The sequence below is a fragment of the Labrus mixtus genome, chromosome 14 (assembly GCF_963584025.1).
Source record: "Labrus mixtus chromosome 14, fLabMix1.1, whole genome shotgun sequence".
NCBI classification, from domain to species: Eukaryota; Metazoa; Chordata; class Actinopteri; order Labriformes; family Labridae; genus Labrus; species Labrus mixtus.
The window spans coordinates 6,028,839-6,043,539 of record NC_083625.1 but is presented as its reverse complement, the minus strand read 5'-3'; the positions used below and the strand labels follow the sequence as shown (position 1 = coordinate 6,043,539).

General features: G+C 42.6%; 2 protein-coding genes across 8 annotated transcripts in view; one reads left to right on the top strand and one right to left on the bottom strand.

Annotated features, from left to right (window-relative positions):
* Positions 1-290: 290 nt before the first annotated feature.
* Positions 291-5,484, top strand: mogat3b (monoacylglycerol O-acyltransferase 3b). Its single transcript, XM_061056492.1, has 8 exons — positions 291-508; positions 898-988; positions 1,193-1,300; positions 2,329-2,399; positions 2,827-3,031; positions 4,206-4,380; positions 4,527-4,711; positions 4,794-5,484. The coding sequence occupies exons 2-8, from the start codon at positions 907-909 to the stop codon at positions 4,946-4,948; spliced, it is 981 nt and encodes a 326-aa protein (XP_060912475.1). The 5' UTR covers positions 291-508; positions 898-906; the 3' UTR covers positions 4,949-5,484.
* Positions 5,485-6,756: 1,272 nt separating this feature from the next.
* Positions 6,757-14,701, bottom strand: part of LOC132988864 (serrate RNA effector molecule homolog) — a 164,038-nt gene continuing 156,093 nt past the window's right edge. For 4 of the 7 annotated variants that reach the window (XM_061056483.1, XM_061056482.1, XM_061056484.1 and 1 more), the window contains 15 exons: positions 12,980-13,149; positions 11,620-11,804; positions 11,425-11,538; positions 11,170-11,341; positions 10,908-11,056; positions 10,736-10,797; positions 10,570-10,648; positions 9,448-9,633; positions 9,166-9,336; positions 8,879-9,032; positions 7,820-8,013; positions 7,491-7,641; positions 7,309-7,401; positions 7,127-7,229; positions 6,757-7,007 (listed from right to left, as the gene is read on the bottom strand). In XM_061056483.1, coding sequence (XP_060912466.1) covers positions 6,932-7,007; positions 7,127-7,229; positions 7,309-7,401; positions 7,491-7,641; positions 7,820-8,013; positions 8,879-9,032; positions 9,166-9,336; positions 9,448-9,633; positions 10,570-10,648; positions 10,736-10,797; positions 10,908-11,056; positions 11,170-11,341; positions 11,425-11,538; positions 11,620-11,804; positions 12,980-13,149 — 2,059 coding nt within the window. In that variant the 3' untranslated portion in view covers positions 6,757-6,931. Of the gene's footprint in view, positions 7,008-7,115; positions 7,230-7,308; positions 7,402-7,490; positions 7,642-7,819; positions 8,014-8,878; positions 9,033-9,165; positions 9,337-9,447; positions 9,634-10,569; positions 10,649-10,735; positions 10,798-10,907; positions 11,057-11,169; positions 11,342-11,424; positions 11,539-11,619; positions 11,805-12,979; positions 13,150-13,600; positions 14,622-14,701 lie in introns of those variants that run through there. The other 3 variants (XM_061056489.1, XM_061056488.1, XM_061056487.1) reach the window with 3 other exon arrangements.

Here is a 14,701-nt window from a genome sequence, read left to right as displayed (position 1 = left end):
TTTGAGAAAAGTGTGCAGGAAGTGTCTACTGTAACCTTCATCAGAGAGTAAGATCTCTTTTTGTATGAGAACAACTGGAACCCTGACCTTGGTGCGATGAAACGAGAGTGTGTTTTATATCAGCACGGTTTAAATAACATGCAGGAGAAAACTTGAAGCTGAAGACGACCAGCACAACAACAAAGTGACACGTAACCATGTTGGCCACTAGCGTGACCATGAGCTGAAGAGACCGAGCCCACACACTATAACCCTGAGATGATCACTGAATGCCCCTCCTGAGGACGCTGCACACAGATCCAATCTCTGAATTATCAGACTATAAACCTCTGTCATGTTTATCTCTGACTTTGCCTGCTTGTGTGTCAAAGTATCGGGGGAGTGGATTTGTTATCAGCAGCTTTACGTGATCTGGTCAAAGTGCATGCTACATGTCGTGCTTTTTTTCTCAGCTGGTGAATCTGCATCCATTTAAAAAAACAACAACTTTGGAATAAACTCTAACCAGGTAATGTGTTTGTACATGATAGTTCAAGTTGTTTTGTGATGTGGTTGCTTAAGGCTAAGCTGAAGGTTGTTTTGTGGTTGTACTTTCTTGGCAGTTTTATTCGGAAGAATAAAATTGAAATACTGTCTAAGTTGGCCTCTGAGCTTCTTCATGAGTTAGTCACTTCATCGGGCTGTGGCATGCCTTGCAAGTTTGAAAAGCCCATGATTTCCCTAAAGGAAGATCACAAGCTGAAGTGCTGATTACTGATTCAATCTGATCTCTGTCATACTTTTTCAGATAACAGAACTTTGAATTCATTTGTGCTGACATTTTAACTGGGACGTCTCGTGAATGAAAGCTCTGTTTTCAATGTAACTGATGCTGCATGTTGACCGTATGGCCTCCAGGTTGCAGGAATGACTAAGGAGAAGACTCAGTGGAAGGAGTTTTTGGAGGCAATAAGTGTTCTGCAATGGGTGCTAACCTTTCTCTTCTTAGGTAAGAGCCCACTACAATCACCCTTTATGATCTTATAAAAAAACACCAGAAAGTATGTTGAACTATTACATTTGCCACCAGCGTAAATGTTCTTTCACAAGCTTTTCACTGCATCTCTAAAACTATCCTCACTTATTGAAAATATGTCTTGTAACCCCCCCAAACATGGACTATAAGGTATGTGTTAACCTGGCACATTTTCAGGATTAGCTTGCAGCATCTTGATGGTGTATCTGATGTTCACGTCGCTGTGGCCCCTCCCTACTCTCTACTTCATCTGGCTGGTGATGGACTGGCACACACCTGAGAGAGGTAAAGGACATGACATTATTCATGCATCTTTACTAAAAAAGAATACACTAACTCTATTGTAACAACAAGCAGGGTGTGTAATGTGTTCATATTGATGAATTGACAAAATAAATTGTATAAAAGAAAAAAGTCAGTGTGGACACTAAATGCCTTTTTGAGTTTGTTTTGCTGATTGACTATATTTTCCCATCATGCACTCTTTATGTATGTATTATGGTTTTTGGTTAAACAGCTTCATGGACATACAAACAAATGGAAACATTCATTAAAATAAAATATCCTTAATAAAAACAATATTTTCACTTAGAGCCCGACCGATTAATCAGCCAGCCGATAATATCTGCCGATATCAGAGAATCCAGAGACGATCGGTATTGGCTAATTCTGCACTGATATTATTAGAGTCATTCACCAGTCTAATAGCATTTCATTTGAGTATTACACTAGCAGTTCTCTTTCTGGCTGCCACCAGAAGAGTGCGCTATACAAGCGTTATCATTGTAGAGGGTCAAGCGGTGATGTGCGTACATGCACAGTTACTTTCCATTTGAGTCACCATATTTTCTTCCTTGTAGATCTTTTCCTCAAGTGTTTGATAACTGCATTATAGGGAAAATATATCTACAGATCGAAGAAAGATTTTCGCCAATATATATCTGTATTCGATTCTTTTCTCTTCCTAATATCGGTATCGGTCCCTAAACTGGCCCTAGTTTCATCATTTGTTTTGATGTTGTTTCTGGAGCTTGTTCACTGACAAAGTGTTTGACCTGTTTTCAGTTCCTGCAATGTTTAACATTTTACAGTTTAGCAAATATAAGGCGCAACACCAACATGTACTGTTACTGTTAAGACATGATTTTGCTACTTTTCTGTGTGAATTAACCTCTTACACTGATTTTTTTTATCAGTGCAGAAAACAGAAATATACACAAAAATATAAGAGTACATGTCTTGCTGTATACAGAAAGTATTTTGGGACGAATAGGGACACATTCAGTATCAAATATTCCTAATGTCTCCACCAGGGGGCGTGAAGAACCAATTTGTGAGGAGGTGGAAAGTTTGGGAGCACCTGAGAGATTTTTTCCCAGTCAAGGTAAGTTTCACTTTGCATCTCGGTTGGTGTTTATCCCCATGGTCTGATCTGATTTAAGACTGTCGGAGGCCACGAATGTTAAAGTGACTTGAGGTTTATTACAGCCAGGACATAAAACATCCTGAGGTAAAGACATGTCATCCTCCCAGTCATATAATCCTGGTTTTATTGTTTGAATGGGGCAGATACAAAGATATTGGAAAAACATATTTGAGATAAAAAAATCTTTTGTTGTAAACATTTTTATTACAAAGTCTTCTAATCAGCAAACTATCATCAGTGCTTTCAGTCAAACATTAAGTATTGCTTTGTATCTGTAGTTCAATGAAATCATAGAAAGTAGAAGTTTTTTTTAATGGCAAGCAGCAGAGATCGACTCTAATAAATGACTTCCCCCCCCTCCCGTCTTTTTGTTGCTCCTGCTCAGTTGGTGAAGACGGCCGAGCTGAACCCAAACAAGAACTACATATTGGGGTGTCACCCTCATGGGATCATGAGTGCTGGAGCCTTCACCTGCTTCAGCACGGAGAGCTGCGGCTTCACCGAGCTCTTTCCAGGAGTGAAGGCCCACCTGGCTATACTGGCTGGACTCTTCAGGATCCCTCTCTTTAGGGAGTACATAATGGCTGCAGGTATTTAAAACCTCTCTACCATCGACATCTAACCCCATTGGTTTAATAGCATTTCAAGCTTTAAGCATCTCACAACACAACAAGTGCAGTCTTGTTTTTACCATCTTTAAATATAGAGACCGTTTTACACTCCATTATTATCATCACACTCTTAACCAGGAACAAGACAAGTGACCCCATCATGCCCGTTGTAGTCTCCCATCGATTTTAAGATCTTACTGCTGACCTCTAAGGCTCATCATGGCCTCTCTCCGTGCTGCATATCTGACCTCTTGGTCACATATGAGCCCGTACGCTGCCTTGGATCCTCGATTAGAGGTCTTTTTCTTTTTTATGTGTTTCTGAGGCTCGGCTGGAAACTAGGGGTGACAGAGAGCATACACAGTTAAAGCCCTCGAGCTCTTAGACGAGCTGCCTGAGGAAATCAGGTCAGCAGACTGTGAACACTTCTAAATCTCTTCTTAAAGCATGCTTATATCAGCGAGCTTTTCCTCATTTCACTTGAGTTTCAGACCGTCCTGTTTGTTGGTGACGCTGTGGTTTTATGGGTTTTATAGATTTTACCGGTTTTGATTTACCTTTTTATCTGTTTTATGTGCTTGTGTTATTTTTGGTTTGTTAGCAACTTGAAACATGACTTTAAAAAAGTGCTCTATAAATATTTTTTATCAAACAACTGGATGTTTTTGGAACATGTTCCAGATATAAGTTATGTGTAAATCTAGCTGGGGTTATGTGATGGAGATCCTGAATGCAGAGAGACTAAATATTGATACAGTAATATATTGTCGCCCTGACTCGTGTGATGCTATTTTCTAATTTCTGGCGCCGAATATGAATATTGCATTTTAAAAAATGACTTCTCTGCCATCATGACTCCTCATGGTGGAGCTTATGACATAAATGAAGATAACAAAAAACAGGTGTGAAGGTGAAGCTTACAGTTTGGGAGGGATTTTATAATCTTCAGTGAATCAGATATCATGATTTATCAATTATCACATAATCGCTTTACCATATTGTCCTATCGTGAGTTACCCTGCAGTCCCGACTCTGATGCATGATGCGTTTTCAGCTCTTGTCACAAAAGGACCTTTTAGACTCTTTTGTTTCTTAAAACAAAACCACACCCTGCAGGAGTTGACCTTAACTGTTGCTGCCGTCTCACTATCAGGTCTTTATCCAGTCAGCAAGCCGAGCCTTGCCTACCTCCTCTCACAGAGGGGCAAAGGAAATGCTGTGGTGATCGTGATAGGCGGCGCTGCTGAGTCTCTGGCGTCCTCTCCTGGAATGAACACAGTCGTCATGAAGAAGAGAAAAGGATTTGTCAGAGTGGCTCTTGAGTCTGGGTGAGAAGACTCCTTCAATCAAACACATGGAATCAGTTATCATGGTGTCTTTGTATACTCACATGTGGCCCGCAGCGCGCGCGCACACACACACACACACACACACACACACACACACGGGTGTAATCTCTGTTGATGCTCCACAGGGCTGATCTGGTTCCTGTTTACTCTTTCGGGGAGAATGACCTCTTTCGGCAGGTGATTTTCTCCGATGGCAGTCTGGGTCGGAGGTTACAGGATTTGTTTAAAAAGATCATGGGTTTCGCCCCGTGTCTGTTTGTCGGCGAGCGCATGGCGTTCCTGCCCTACAGGTCTCAAGTCACCACCGTGGGTGAGTGTTTCATTATTCTGTGGACAAACATCACTCACCGAGCCAACTCTCTATTCTTCTAACACGCTGCTTCTTCCTCTAGTGGGAAGTCCAATCTCAGTGCCAAAGCGTGCCACGCCTACTGATGAGGAGGTCGACCACTATCACAACCTCTACATGGACGCTCTGACCGAGCTATTCCACCAACACAAAGTCAGCTGTGGACTTTCTGAGAATCACAAGCTTCAGATTATTTAGATTTGACACTTGGGAGATAAAACTGAGTGGCTGTTTTTTCCCCGACTCGCTTTTGTAAGAACATGTTTTGTAAGATGAAAATGATCGAACGCAACACTTCAGTCCTGCAGGTTTGTGTTCACGCAGCAGCAGGTTCAGTCTGTTTCTGAGAATAGTTAACAAAAACATGGGCCTTCAATAAGTATACAACTGGGACAACTTTGTCTGACTTTGCAGTAGTTTTGATTTCCTAAATCTGGACTGTTTTTGATAAATATTTGTGAAGAAAGATGCATCAAATAAAATACTGTCAAAATGTGTTTGTAACTCTGCTGAAGGTTATAATCTTAATTGATGAGACGTTTTTAAAGCTTGTTATTCAGCAACTCGTGAAAAAAGTTACGGCTTGGTTTTTATTGCAGAAATTAGTCTTGTTTTCTCTTTGCTGCAGGGCACTGACTCATCATTGTAATCTGTATAGTTGAGTTGGCTGGCCTGCATTGTGTCTTCTTAAAATCATTGGCATGTCTTTTTTTTATAAAGCTATTCTTGACATGTTTGGCCCCTCCGTGTCATTTCATTTATGTGAAATATACTGGAAGCCACAGTCCTCGCTCTGCGTCACAGAACTTGTTATTTCTTCCCAAAGTGCGTCTTGAAATGGGGGAAAAGGAGTTTCAGGTTCGCTTCTCCTGCAGGAGGATTTCTTGTCTTGGGGAGACCCGTGTCTGTGATCGCTCTGTTGGTTCTATGTCTGTAACTTGTTAAATGTGCCGCGGCCTGTTTTGGTCAGAACAATCTTGTAAACGAGCTTTTTAATCTTAATGAGGCTTTCCTGGTTCAATTAATTTAAAAATAAAAAGTGGAGTATTTTCATGAATCGATGAGATATTAACAGGAGAGCAGGTGTACTGAAACTTTTCTTTTTAACACATTATGACCAGGAGCAACTTCAGGACCAGAACTTGTACGCTTAATTATTTATTAGAGTATTTGAAAATGGGGATTATTACTTTGACTAAAAAGATTACTGCATATTTCTTGTATCACTGCAGTTTTCCAGTTTACTTCTGAGGCACTAAATGTTCAGCAGACATTCGTTATTCTGTGTTTTAACCACTAGAGGGCAACCACTCAACACTCCTCAGGAATTCTTCTACCATACCACTCACATGTGCACAATAATATGAATATTAACTAAGAACAAATAGAGAACAAGTACCGATAGATCAGGGCACAAAATGTCATTCATATTTTATCTCATCAACCTTCAGATTTGTCTTTTTTGGGGGGGGGGGGGGCTTTTTGTTCCTTTAATGGAGAGATAGGACAGTGGATAGGTTCGGAAATCAGGTAGAGAGAGTGGGGAATGACATGTGGGAAAGGAGCCACAAGCTGGATTCGAACCTGGGCTGCCCGCTTGGAAGACTTCAGCCTCCATACATGGGGTACGCGCACTAACCACTGCACCACCAGCACCCCCAGATTTGTCTTTTGAAAGTTTAACCAGCTGATTGTTTTTGTATTATTCAGGTGCTCTGATCAGCTTTAGGTCACACTGATATGTGTTTCTTTAAACATGTAATGACTTAAAGACGGCGTTTCAAGTGTTCTGACCACTCAGCAAATTTACACTACCCGTCACATTCACTCCTTTACACACACATTCACACACTGACAGCAGAGGTGTCTATAGTAAGAGTCTATTTAAAAGCTTTCACACACTCAGAGGTTCAGTGTCTTCCCCAAAGGACACTTCATCGCTGCATGAGAGGTGGGCATCGAACCGCCAACCTTTCCATTGAAAGACGACCAACCCAAACCGTCTCTGAAGGTAGTTAGATCACAACTTTATTGAGGAACCAGTTCACATGAGAAGTTTGTTCTAGTTGCACAATAATTAGGAAAAGATATTCAAGAAAAAAAAAAAGCTAATCACTACAACAACAAAAAAAAAAAACACATTGTGACACAAATCGAGGGCGAAGACAGAGAGGGAACCTTTTAGAAGAAGTCCATGTCATCTGGTGCATCCAGGTCTCGATATTCGATGATGTTACGGGGGTCGCCTCGTGACATTCTTAAGATAGTTTATGGAAAAAGGGGAAAGAAGGAAAATGATCATTAAAAAAGAGGCTCAAACTTAATTCATAGTAAAAAAAATCGAGAAAATAAGAATAAGACGTACAGTGGTCTCACCTGATGTTGCGTGGCTTCCCCAGGTAGCCACCCTGTCCCCGGAAGTTGTCATAGTTACCTCTTCCCCCTCCACCATATTGGTTAGGTGGGTAAGGGGGACCACCTGTTGGGGGAAGAGACTCAAATGAAGAGATCTGATAGAAGAACAGTTTGAGAATAAACAGTACAGTCAGTGAACGCACCTCCGTAGCCCATCAGCGGGGGGCGAGGTTGCCCAAAGCCCATTGGACCCTGAGGACCTTGAGGAGGAAACGGCATGTTGGGAGAAAGCAAACCTGTAAACACACCAAAGGATAAAAAGTTGACTTCGATCCCTTCTGTTTAGAGTTGCTGCATCTGTGTGAAATGTTGTGTAGACGTCGACCTGGGCCTGGAAGAGGAGGAAGTTTGATCTCTGGCAGAGACGGCCTCTTTGCGTCCATCAGGAAATTGTTGAAGAACGACACTTCTTTTTTAACTTCTTCAATTTTGTCCCCGTGTTTGTTCAGGATGTGCTTCCGTACAAACTCTGGACCCTTGAAATGAGTTTAAATTTACAAACAAATTTAAAAATTACTCAAGAATTACAAAACCCTCGGAGCAACATTCAAGAAAAAAACGGTATAATACTGTATACGTGTTCTCTATTATCTCGAGCTAGTCATGGAATCATGTGAAAGTGTTTTACAGTCTTGAAGACTTTGCTGAACTCACCTTAAATTTCTTTCCACTCAGCGGGCACAGCCACTTGTCCTTTCCCAGCTCTTGAGTGTTTGCAGACACAAACTTCTCCACCTCCTCCTCGGGGTCTTTGCGGCCCATCTTGGCCGCCTCGTCTTCGGACAGGATTTCTTTTAAGCTAAACAAAGGACTCAGCTTCTCCTCTACCATCTTCTGCCACTGTTGAACTGTTTGGAGATGACAGAAAAAGTTTATTAAGCAGTCAACAGGTTTGTCATTATAAGTAATGTTTTTTTCTAGATATCTTTTTAAGGTTAACAACCACTGCACATAACAGCAGAGTATTACTCACTGCTGCATTTATCAAAACATCTAGGATGGTTATGTGTTCATTTTTATGAAATAGCTGCCGCACACAATAGTGCAATAGAAAACTGTAGTCCAGTTAAATTTGTGACAAATACAGAAGCAATCAAGTCTATCCTCTGTGAATGTCTCTGAGTCATGACTGTCTACAATGAGTGAGAAGCTCGAGTCCCGCTGGCTGTGTTGTTGTCGGGGCGTGTTTACATGGACGGGACGGCCGGCTCCTCCTCTTGTGTATAAAGCTGTTTTAGTCGAGGACTCGAGAAAAGAATAACACACCCTCTGCTTATTTGGAGGTCACATAAGTGTGTTTAAATCTCGGTCATTCTGTGGCAATTTATGTGCAATATGAAGCTATGAGTTAACCAAAGTGTGCTAACATTAGCATGCTAACACAACAATGCAGGACAAAGAGAATTGCAGCTCGTGCAAAGGACAATTTTGTCCTTCGCTTGCACTTAATGGTGCTTAATTTACGGTGCTTTCTAATTGATAACTCCTTCGTGCGAACGAAAGTGGAGAGGTGTTGGAGGCGAGCGGAGGCTTCAGAATAGCGGAGGTGTCGCCAAACAGCATTTTGTTTTGGTTTCATGCTGGTGCTCAATGGCGACATCAAGATTATCCTGCATTAAAGCTACGGCCACATAGAAACCTTCTTCACTTCCCCTCATCCTAACACTCCTCCTCCTCCTCCACGTTAAAGGGACAGAAAAGTCTAACGCTGACCTTCTCCATGTGCGATGCGGTTGGGAGGGATGGGTCCACGAACATGGATCATGCCGCAGCGATTTGGCATTTCATCCTCACTGGGGTATTCACAGGTGTTGTAGTAGTCAATTGAATGCACAATTCGCAGATACAAGAGCAGCCGATCCAAAACCTGAAGGAGGGAGATGGCAAAGAACTTCAAAAACTGGACGTCCATTCCTACCTGACTAAAGTTGTTAATTACAGTCAGCCACAGAACAAAAACAGGGCAGATTTATCTAAGACATTATTTTAAGAAGTCAAACCTTGGCTAGCTTGTCGTCCCTCTCCACCGTGGTCTCAGCAGGGTTTCCCTCCTTGACGCTCTCCTCAGATTCCATCCCGCTCCCAGAACCAAGCAGCTCCTCCTCCTCGGCGCTCACCTCCTCTATCAGGTAATCTGTGATATTCTTCAGGATGGGGTTCTGAGCTGGCCGCTAAAAAAAAAGAAAAAACAACACATGGATGAAAACGTCACAGTAAGATCTGAAGAAAACAATCTGAGGCAGAAATAAAACATCAGAACTTCAGGGGATCCGCCGCTGTACCTCTGCACTCTGCCCCTCCTCCTTGTTGCTCCACAGGTCTCCTTTCTCATCCAGGGCATGGATGAGCTTGGCAGCCAGCTTGATGTCATTGCGGAGCACCTGCTTGTGCTGAGTGATGCCGTTAACGTTACGCACCCTGCGGGCCAGGTCCCTGTTCACCCCGGGTGCTAGTTCACAGTCTCTCAGCTGTGAAGGGTAGAGAGTTAAACAGACGTTTAATGGCCTCTACGGATATTTAGCAGACTATACTACTAATAAAGACGGGAGCAATAACCATCAGAGGCTCCCCCGAGTGCAACATGTTTAGATAAGCTTTGAAGCATTTAAACACATGCTTTCAAAGCTGCTCTGACTCCCTTATTGCAACGGGAAATTATTCCATTACAATTACCGTAAAGTCCGCTACATAAGTTACGTAAGTACATAAAACACATTCAGTTTTTAGGGGTCTCCCGGAGGGAATAAAGGTTTAAAGTGTCTTTCCTGTGGAGCTGTGTAGATCTTTACAATCCCGCTAGCTACTGCTGGTGTGGTAGTTGAGCGCATAGCCTGTGATAACGTAAAAACCAACAGCCTGTGACCAATCCACCTAGAGTTGCGCTGCCGCTGGTCACACGTTGTCTTCAACCGAGGAGTCTGACAGTATACCACCGTTTTCTTTAAATGCGTGATTATGACCTCGTAAGGGAGAAAAGCTTTTTAAAAAAAGCAGCACAGACGGGGCGCCGGTAGCCTAGCGGTTAATCGTCCTCCCGCATGTACAGAGGCTAAGAGCGGTCACCTTTCCCGCGTGTCCTCCCTCCCTCTCCCTCCCTCTCTCTCTCTCTCCCTCTCTCTCTCTCCCTCCCTCTCTCTCTCACTCCCTCCCTCTCTCTCTCTCTCTCTCTCTCCCTCCCTCTCTCTCTCTCTCCCTCCCTCTCTCTCCCTCTCTCTCCCTCCCTCTCTCTCTCCCTCCCTCTCCCTCCCTCTCTCTCTCTCTCCCTCTCTCTCCCTCCCTCTCTCTCTCTCCCTCCCTCTCCCTCCCTCTCTCTCTCCCCAGTTTCTGGCTATCCTTTGTCCTGTATCTAAAATAATAAGCATCACCCAAAAACGACAGTCGATTGTTAACAATGGAAAACTTACTCGAATATTCTGAAGGTTCCAGCAAACCTCTTTGATGTTAACGCTGCGGTCGAACGTCACCCAGCAACGTCTGAAAAACCTGCAACAGCACAGTGTTTATTTCAGGAATATTGTGTGTTCATTTTCAGAGTGAGACTTTTTTAAAATGCAGGGTTTCTTTACCAACCTGCGCTCTGGATGGGGGTCAGACAAGCAAACACGCAGAAAGCCAGGGTACCGCCGGCACAGCTGAGAGAAGAAAACGATAAATAATTCAGTTAAAACACATTTCAATCAATGCCGTGTGTGTGATCCTTCATCCTCTGGGTCATGCACGCTACAGCCTGTGAACAACTCACAGCTATTATCTCAGCCTTGGAAATGGTGGGGGCGATGCTCCTCATGAACAGGGAGCAGGTCCTGTGCAGAGGCCGCGGTCTGGGAGAGTCGTCTTTGGGCTTCTTTTCTTCTTTCTTGTCCTCTTCGGCATTCTCCTTTGGTGTCTCTTCTGTGAGCGTTGAGACCGGGTAGAGGGAACAGGAGGGGGAAAAAGTCTTTGAATACCGTAAACAAAGACAAATGTTTTGAGACGATTTGGACTTTTGTGATTTGATTTCTTACCTTCGCCTTCTTCCTCCTCCTCCTCCTCCTCCTCATCCTTGTCTTCCACCTCTTCCTTCTTCACAGGTTTATCGGAGCAGTTCGAGTTAGAGTCTGAATCCGAGTCAGAGTCGCTCTCGGAGGCGCTGCCTTCATCGTCACTGTCTCCACTGCGCTTCCTCTTTCTTCTCGGCTGATGAATAAAAAACAACAATTAGAGCTTTCTGGTTGTGTCTCTTCAAAGTAAATCAACTTAATAATGAAAGCACCGTTTACTTTTTTGGGTTCAGGCAATTGGTCTTTGGCATCTTCTTTCTCCGCCTCTTCCTTCACATCCTCCCCCTCCTCTGCTGCAGCAGCTTTCTCTGGGCTGGCACAGTTGCTCTCCTCCTGTGGCAAAGTTACCCGTCATTAACGGAGCTCAGAGAAATCATTATCGAAACCCTGAAGACTGAAGAGAGCAGAATATACCTTCTCGTTCTTGTCTTTCTCCACAGAAGGTTTACGGTCTCCGTCCGAGGTTTTCACGTCTTCTCTCTTGGGAGGGTCACCGCCCCCTGAAACTGATGCGGACTTCTCCCTCTCTTCCTCCTCTTCAGCTGGCAGGTCCAAGATGCGAAGGTCATGATCAGTACCTCCCTCCATCTTTATCACAGCTGAAAGCAGGAAGGTCGGCATAAGTTACAAAATATTTCACTGATTAAAGGGACTTCTTCTTCTAAGGTACTATTCAGCATTAAATTACAGGAGTTTGATTGACAAAGGACAGAAAGGCTGGAATAGAGGGGTCGGGACAAAGCATCCCTGTAAGCTTTGTATCTCATCGCTCCTGGCTGCAGTGAGAGCTGCTGACTGAGATCAATATGAACAGCATGCATGGGAATAGATAGATAGATATACTTCATTGTCTGTCCCAACAGAGACAGAAATTCTCCTTTGACAAGGCTCGAACAACAAACACAACTTACATTAAAAACAGAAAGTGCAGTACATTAAAAGAGGACTTAAAAACAACAGCTTCTAAAAAGGGGGGTCTATTTGATTTTGTTCAGAATGGTTATTGCAGAGGGAATGAAGGATTTTTTGTAGATGTTTTTCCGGGCCAGAGGGACTTTGTAACTGGAAGGAGTGGCAACATCCTGATTATTTATACCGTTAAATAATCCAGATGTTTTAAATTATAAAGGTCCGGACCTCGACATCTGCCTCTAATCCTTTATCTCTGCCTGTATGTGTCTGACACTCTTCAAAAGAAGTACTTATCATAATGTCGCCAAAACAACACCTGCTTTTGTTATCACAGCAGGTGAGCATCTTATGAAAAGGTTTGTTATTAAAGACTTGGCAAAAGTAAGAGAGTGTATAATAACATTGGCAGCAAACAGCTGCATAAAAATGACCAAAAAAACTACTAGAAGGTTCATATTAAACGAGACGGACAACAATCAATGTGACTGAGGAGAGATGTATCAGTGTGTGTCTTTCTGATCACCTGCAGAACATGTGACAGACACCACTCACAACACCAACATGAGCCCTAGAGAGCGAGTTCAGATTGTCCTCTAGTTTGTCGATCTTACAAGGCAATCGTACATGGATAAAAAAAAAAGGAAAGAAAATGGAAAAAAGGTTGGGACACTTAGACGGTCCTACGTATACCTGGGCGGCCCACCCGGTCTATGTGTGGGAAACACTTTCATGAATAATTAAAGACTTGTGGGTCATCCTGAAGAATTGCATCCTCAAATTAAATATTGTTATGTTTAAAAAAAAGAAAAGAGAACGGAATAAAAAATTTAAAAAAATTAAATGAAGTTTTGGGGGGCCTCACCTGCGTCCAGAACCTTGATGATGGCCGGGGTCTGTTCGATGTCCAGGGAGACATTATCAAACCAGCTGTTCTCGATCAGGAACATGAAGACATTGAGCCGGTTGTGCAGGGCGCTCTGAGCCTCTGCCTTCAGCCTGCTGGCCTCGTCTGGGTGATACTTGGACCTGAACCTGTGTCCGGAGTTTGGGTCCACAAAAGAGTGGGGAGGGAATGACGGGGGGAGTTGGGATGAACGGGATGTAAAAGTTAGAAAACAAATACATATTATATATCCATGTTGAAACTGTGGAGTCAGAAAATGGCACTGGGCAATATGGTGTATTTGCATTTTAAAATGTCAATTTCAGATAATAATGATGGGTGAGGTGTGTGCTTGGAAAACGTTAAAAATTCCAAATTCAGTCGCTGAACAGACTGGTGTGAATAAGGCTGTGATTTCAGTCTTTCATTTAGTGTATGCAGTGTTTGGCCTGGTGATTATTTTGAAAATTATTGCCATGTGAGAGATTAACTCACCAAAAATTAAAGAGAAAAACACAACAGAGAGATTATGAAAAATTTGCATTCACATATTCAAAATGTCACATTAGAAATGTTGATCATTGAGTGGACTACAGTTACCTTTCGCTCTGCCAGTTTATTAACATATAAATACAGAGAGGGGGTCTCTTCTGTGAAACTGCGCTCCACTTCACCCCAATGGTGTCTGTACACACAAATTCGGTTTTGGGATTCGATTTGATCCGAATATAAAAAGAAAATGGTGTAGAAAAAAGCATAAAACAAGAAAAAAAAAAAGGTCTCCGCGCGCGATAGTGTACTTGACTGTCTATCTAAAATCCCTGGTACTGTGAGTCTAAGAGCAACTGCATTGTGCGCAGTGCTGCCCTTGCTGTCTAAGACCGATTCTTGCTGATGCGCTCCACTGTTTCTCCTCGTAGTAGTGGGAAATGAAGGGGGGGAGGGAATTGGTTATATCAAGCAAAACAAGATTGCATGACACCTGTGAAATAAGTGTCATAAGCATTAACAGGCATTAAACAACTTTGCAATTTTGTAAAAGTTAAAAAGCCAAATAAAAAGAAAATCAACCCAAACAATCAGAGCAAGCTGTTTATAAATAAAAAGAATAAAGAGCTGTTTACTCAAATTGCTGCAGGACATAGGAAGAATGCAGCGCTGTGATTCTGACCTGCTGAGTCACTGTGGCAAGAAGAAGTTTAATCAACGCCTTCTGTCTCAGCCAAGTCAATTTAACAATAAATGAAAGCAGTAATATGTGCGATGAATTTGGGTTGAGATTCTTCTGTCAATATAAATACTGTTTCAAAAGGTAATAAACAAACTAGGAGTTTAGGCCTGGTCCTCGTACATGGGTGTAGTTGCCAATGTGCTCACTTGTTAAGAACATGAGATTTGTTATAAGCCTCGCATGAAGGTAGAGTGTAATGTTGCCATGGTAACTAGCAAATGTTTATCTTGCAACACTATCTGTGTACACAACGAGACACCCACCATAGGACCAGGCTTGAACTGTTTAGATAGGTCATTTTAAAAGAACCAACATGTAAATATAGCTTTAAAAAATGATAAAGAAACTCGAGCTAAAGAAGAGACACTAAAAAATGTGGAGATGAAAATCAATCGACTAAATGACTGTTATAAGAGAAGAAAGAGCCGCTGGATAAAAAGCAAGAAAGTATGCATGAATAGGACGTCTGT

Bases quoted from the DNA above. Each gene is read 5' to 3' on its own strand.
- mogat3b (XM_061056492.1), top strand. From the start codon at position 907: ATGACTAAGGAGAAGACTCAGTGGAAGGAGTTTTTGGAGGCAATAAGT. The intron at 1,301-2,328 runs GTAAAGGACATG...TGTCTCCACCAG, and splicing joins CTGGCACACACCTGAGAGAG to GGGGCGTGAAGAACCAATTT. The intron at 2,400-2,826 runs GTAAGTTTCACT...GCTCCTGCTCAG, and splicing joins GAGATTTTTTCCCAGTCAAG to TTGGTGAAGACGGCCGAGCT.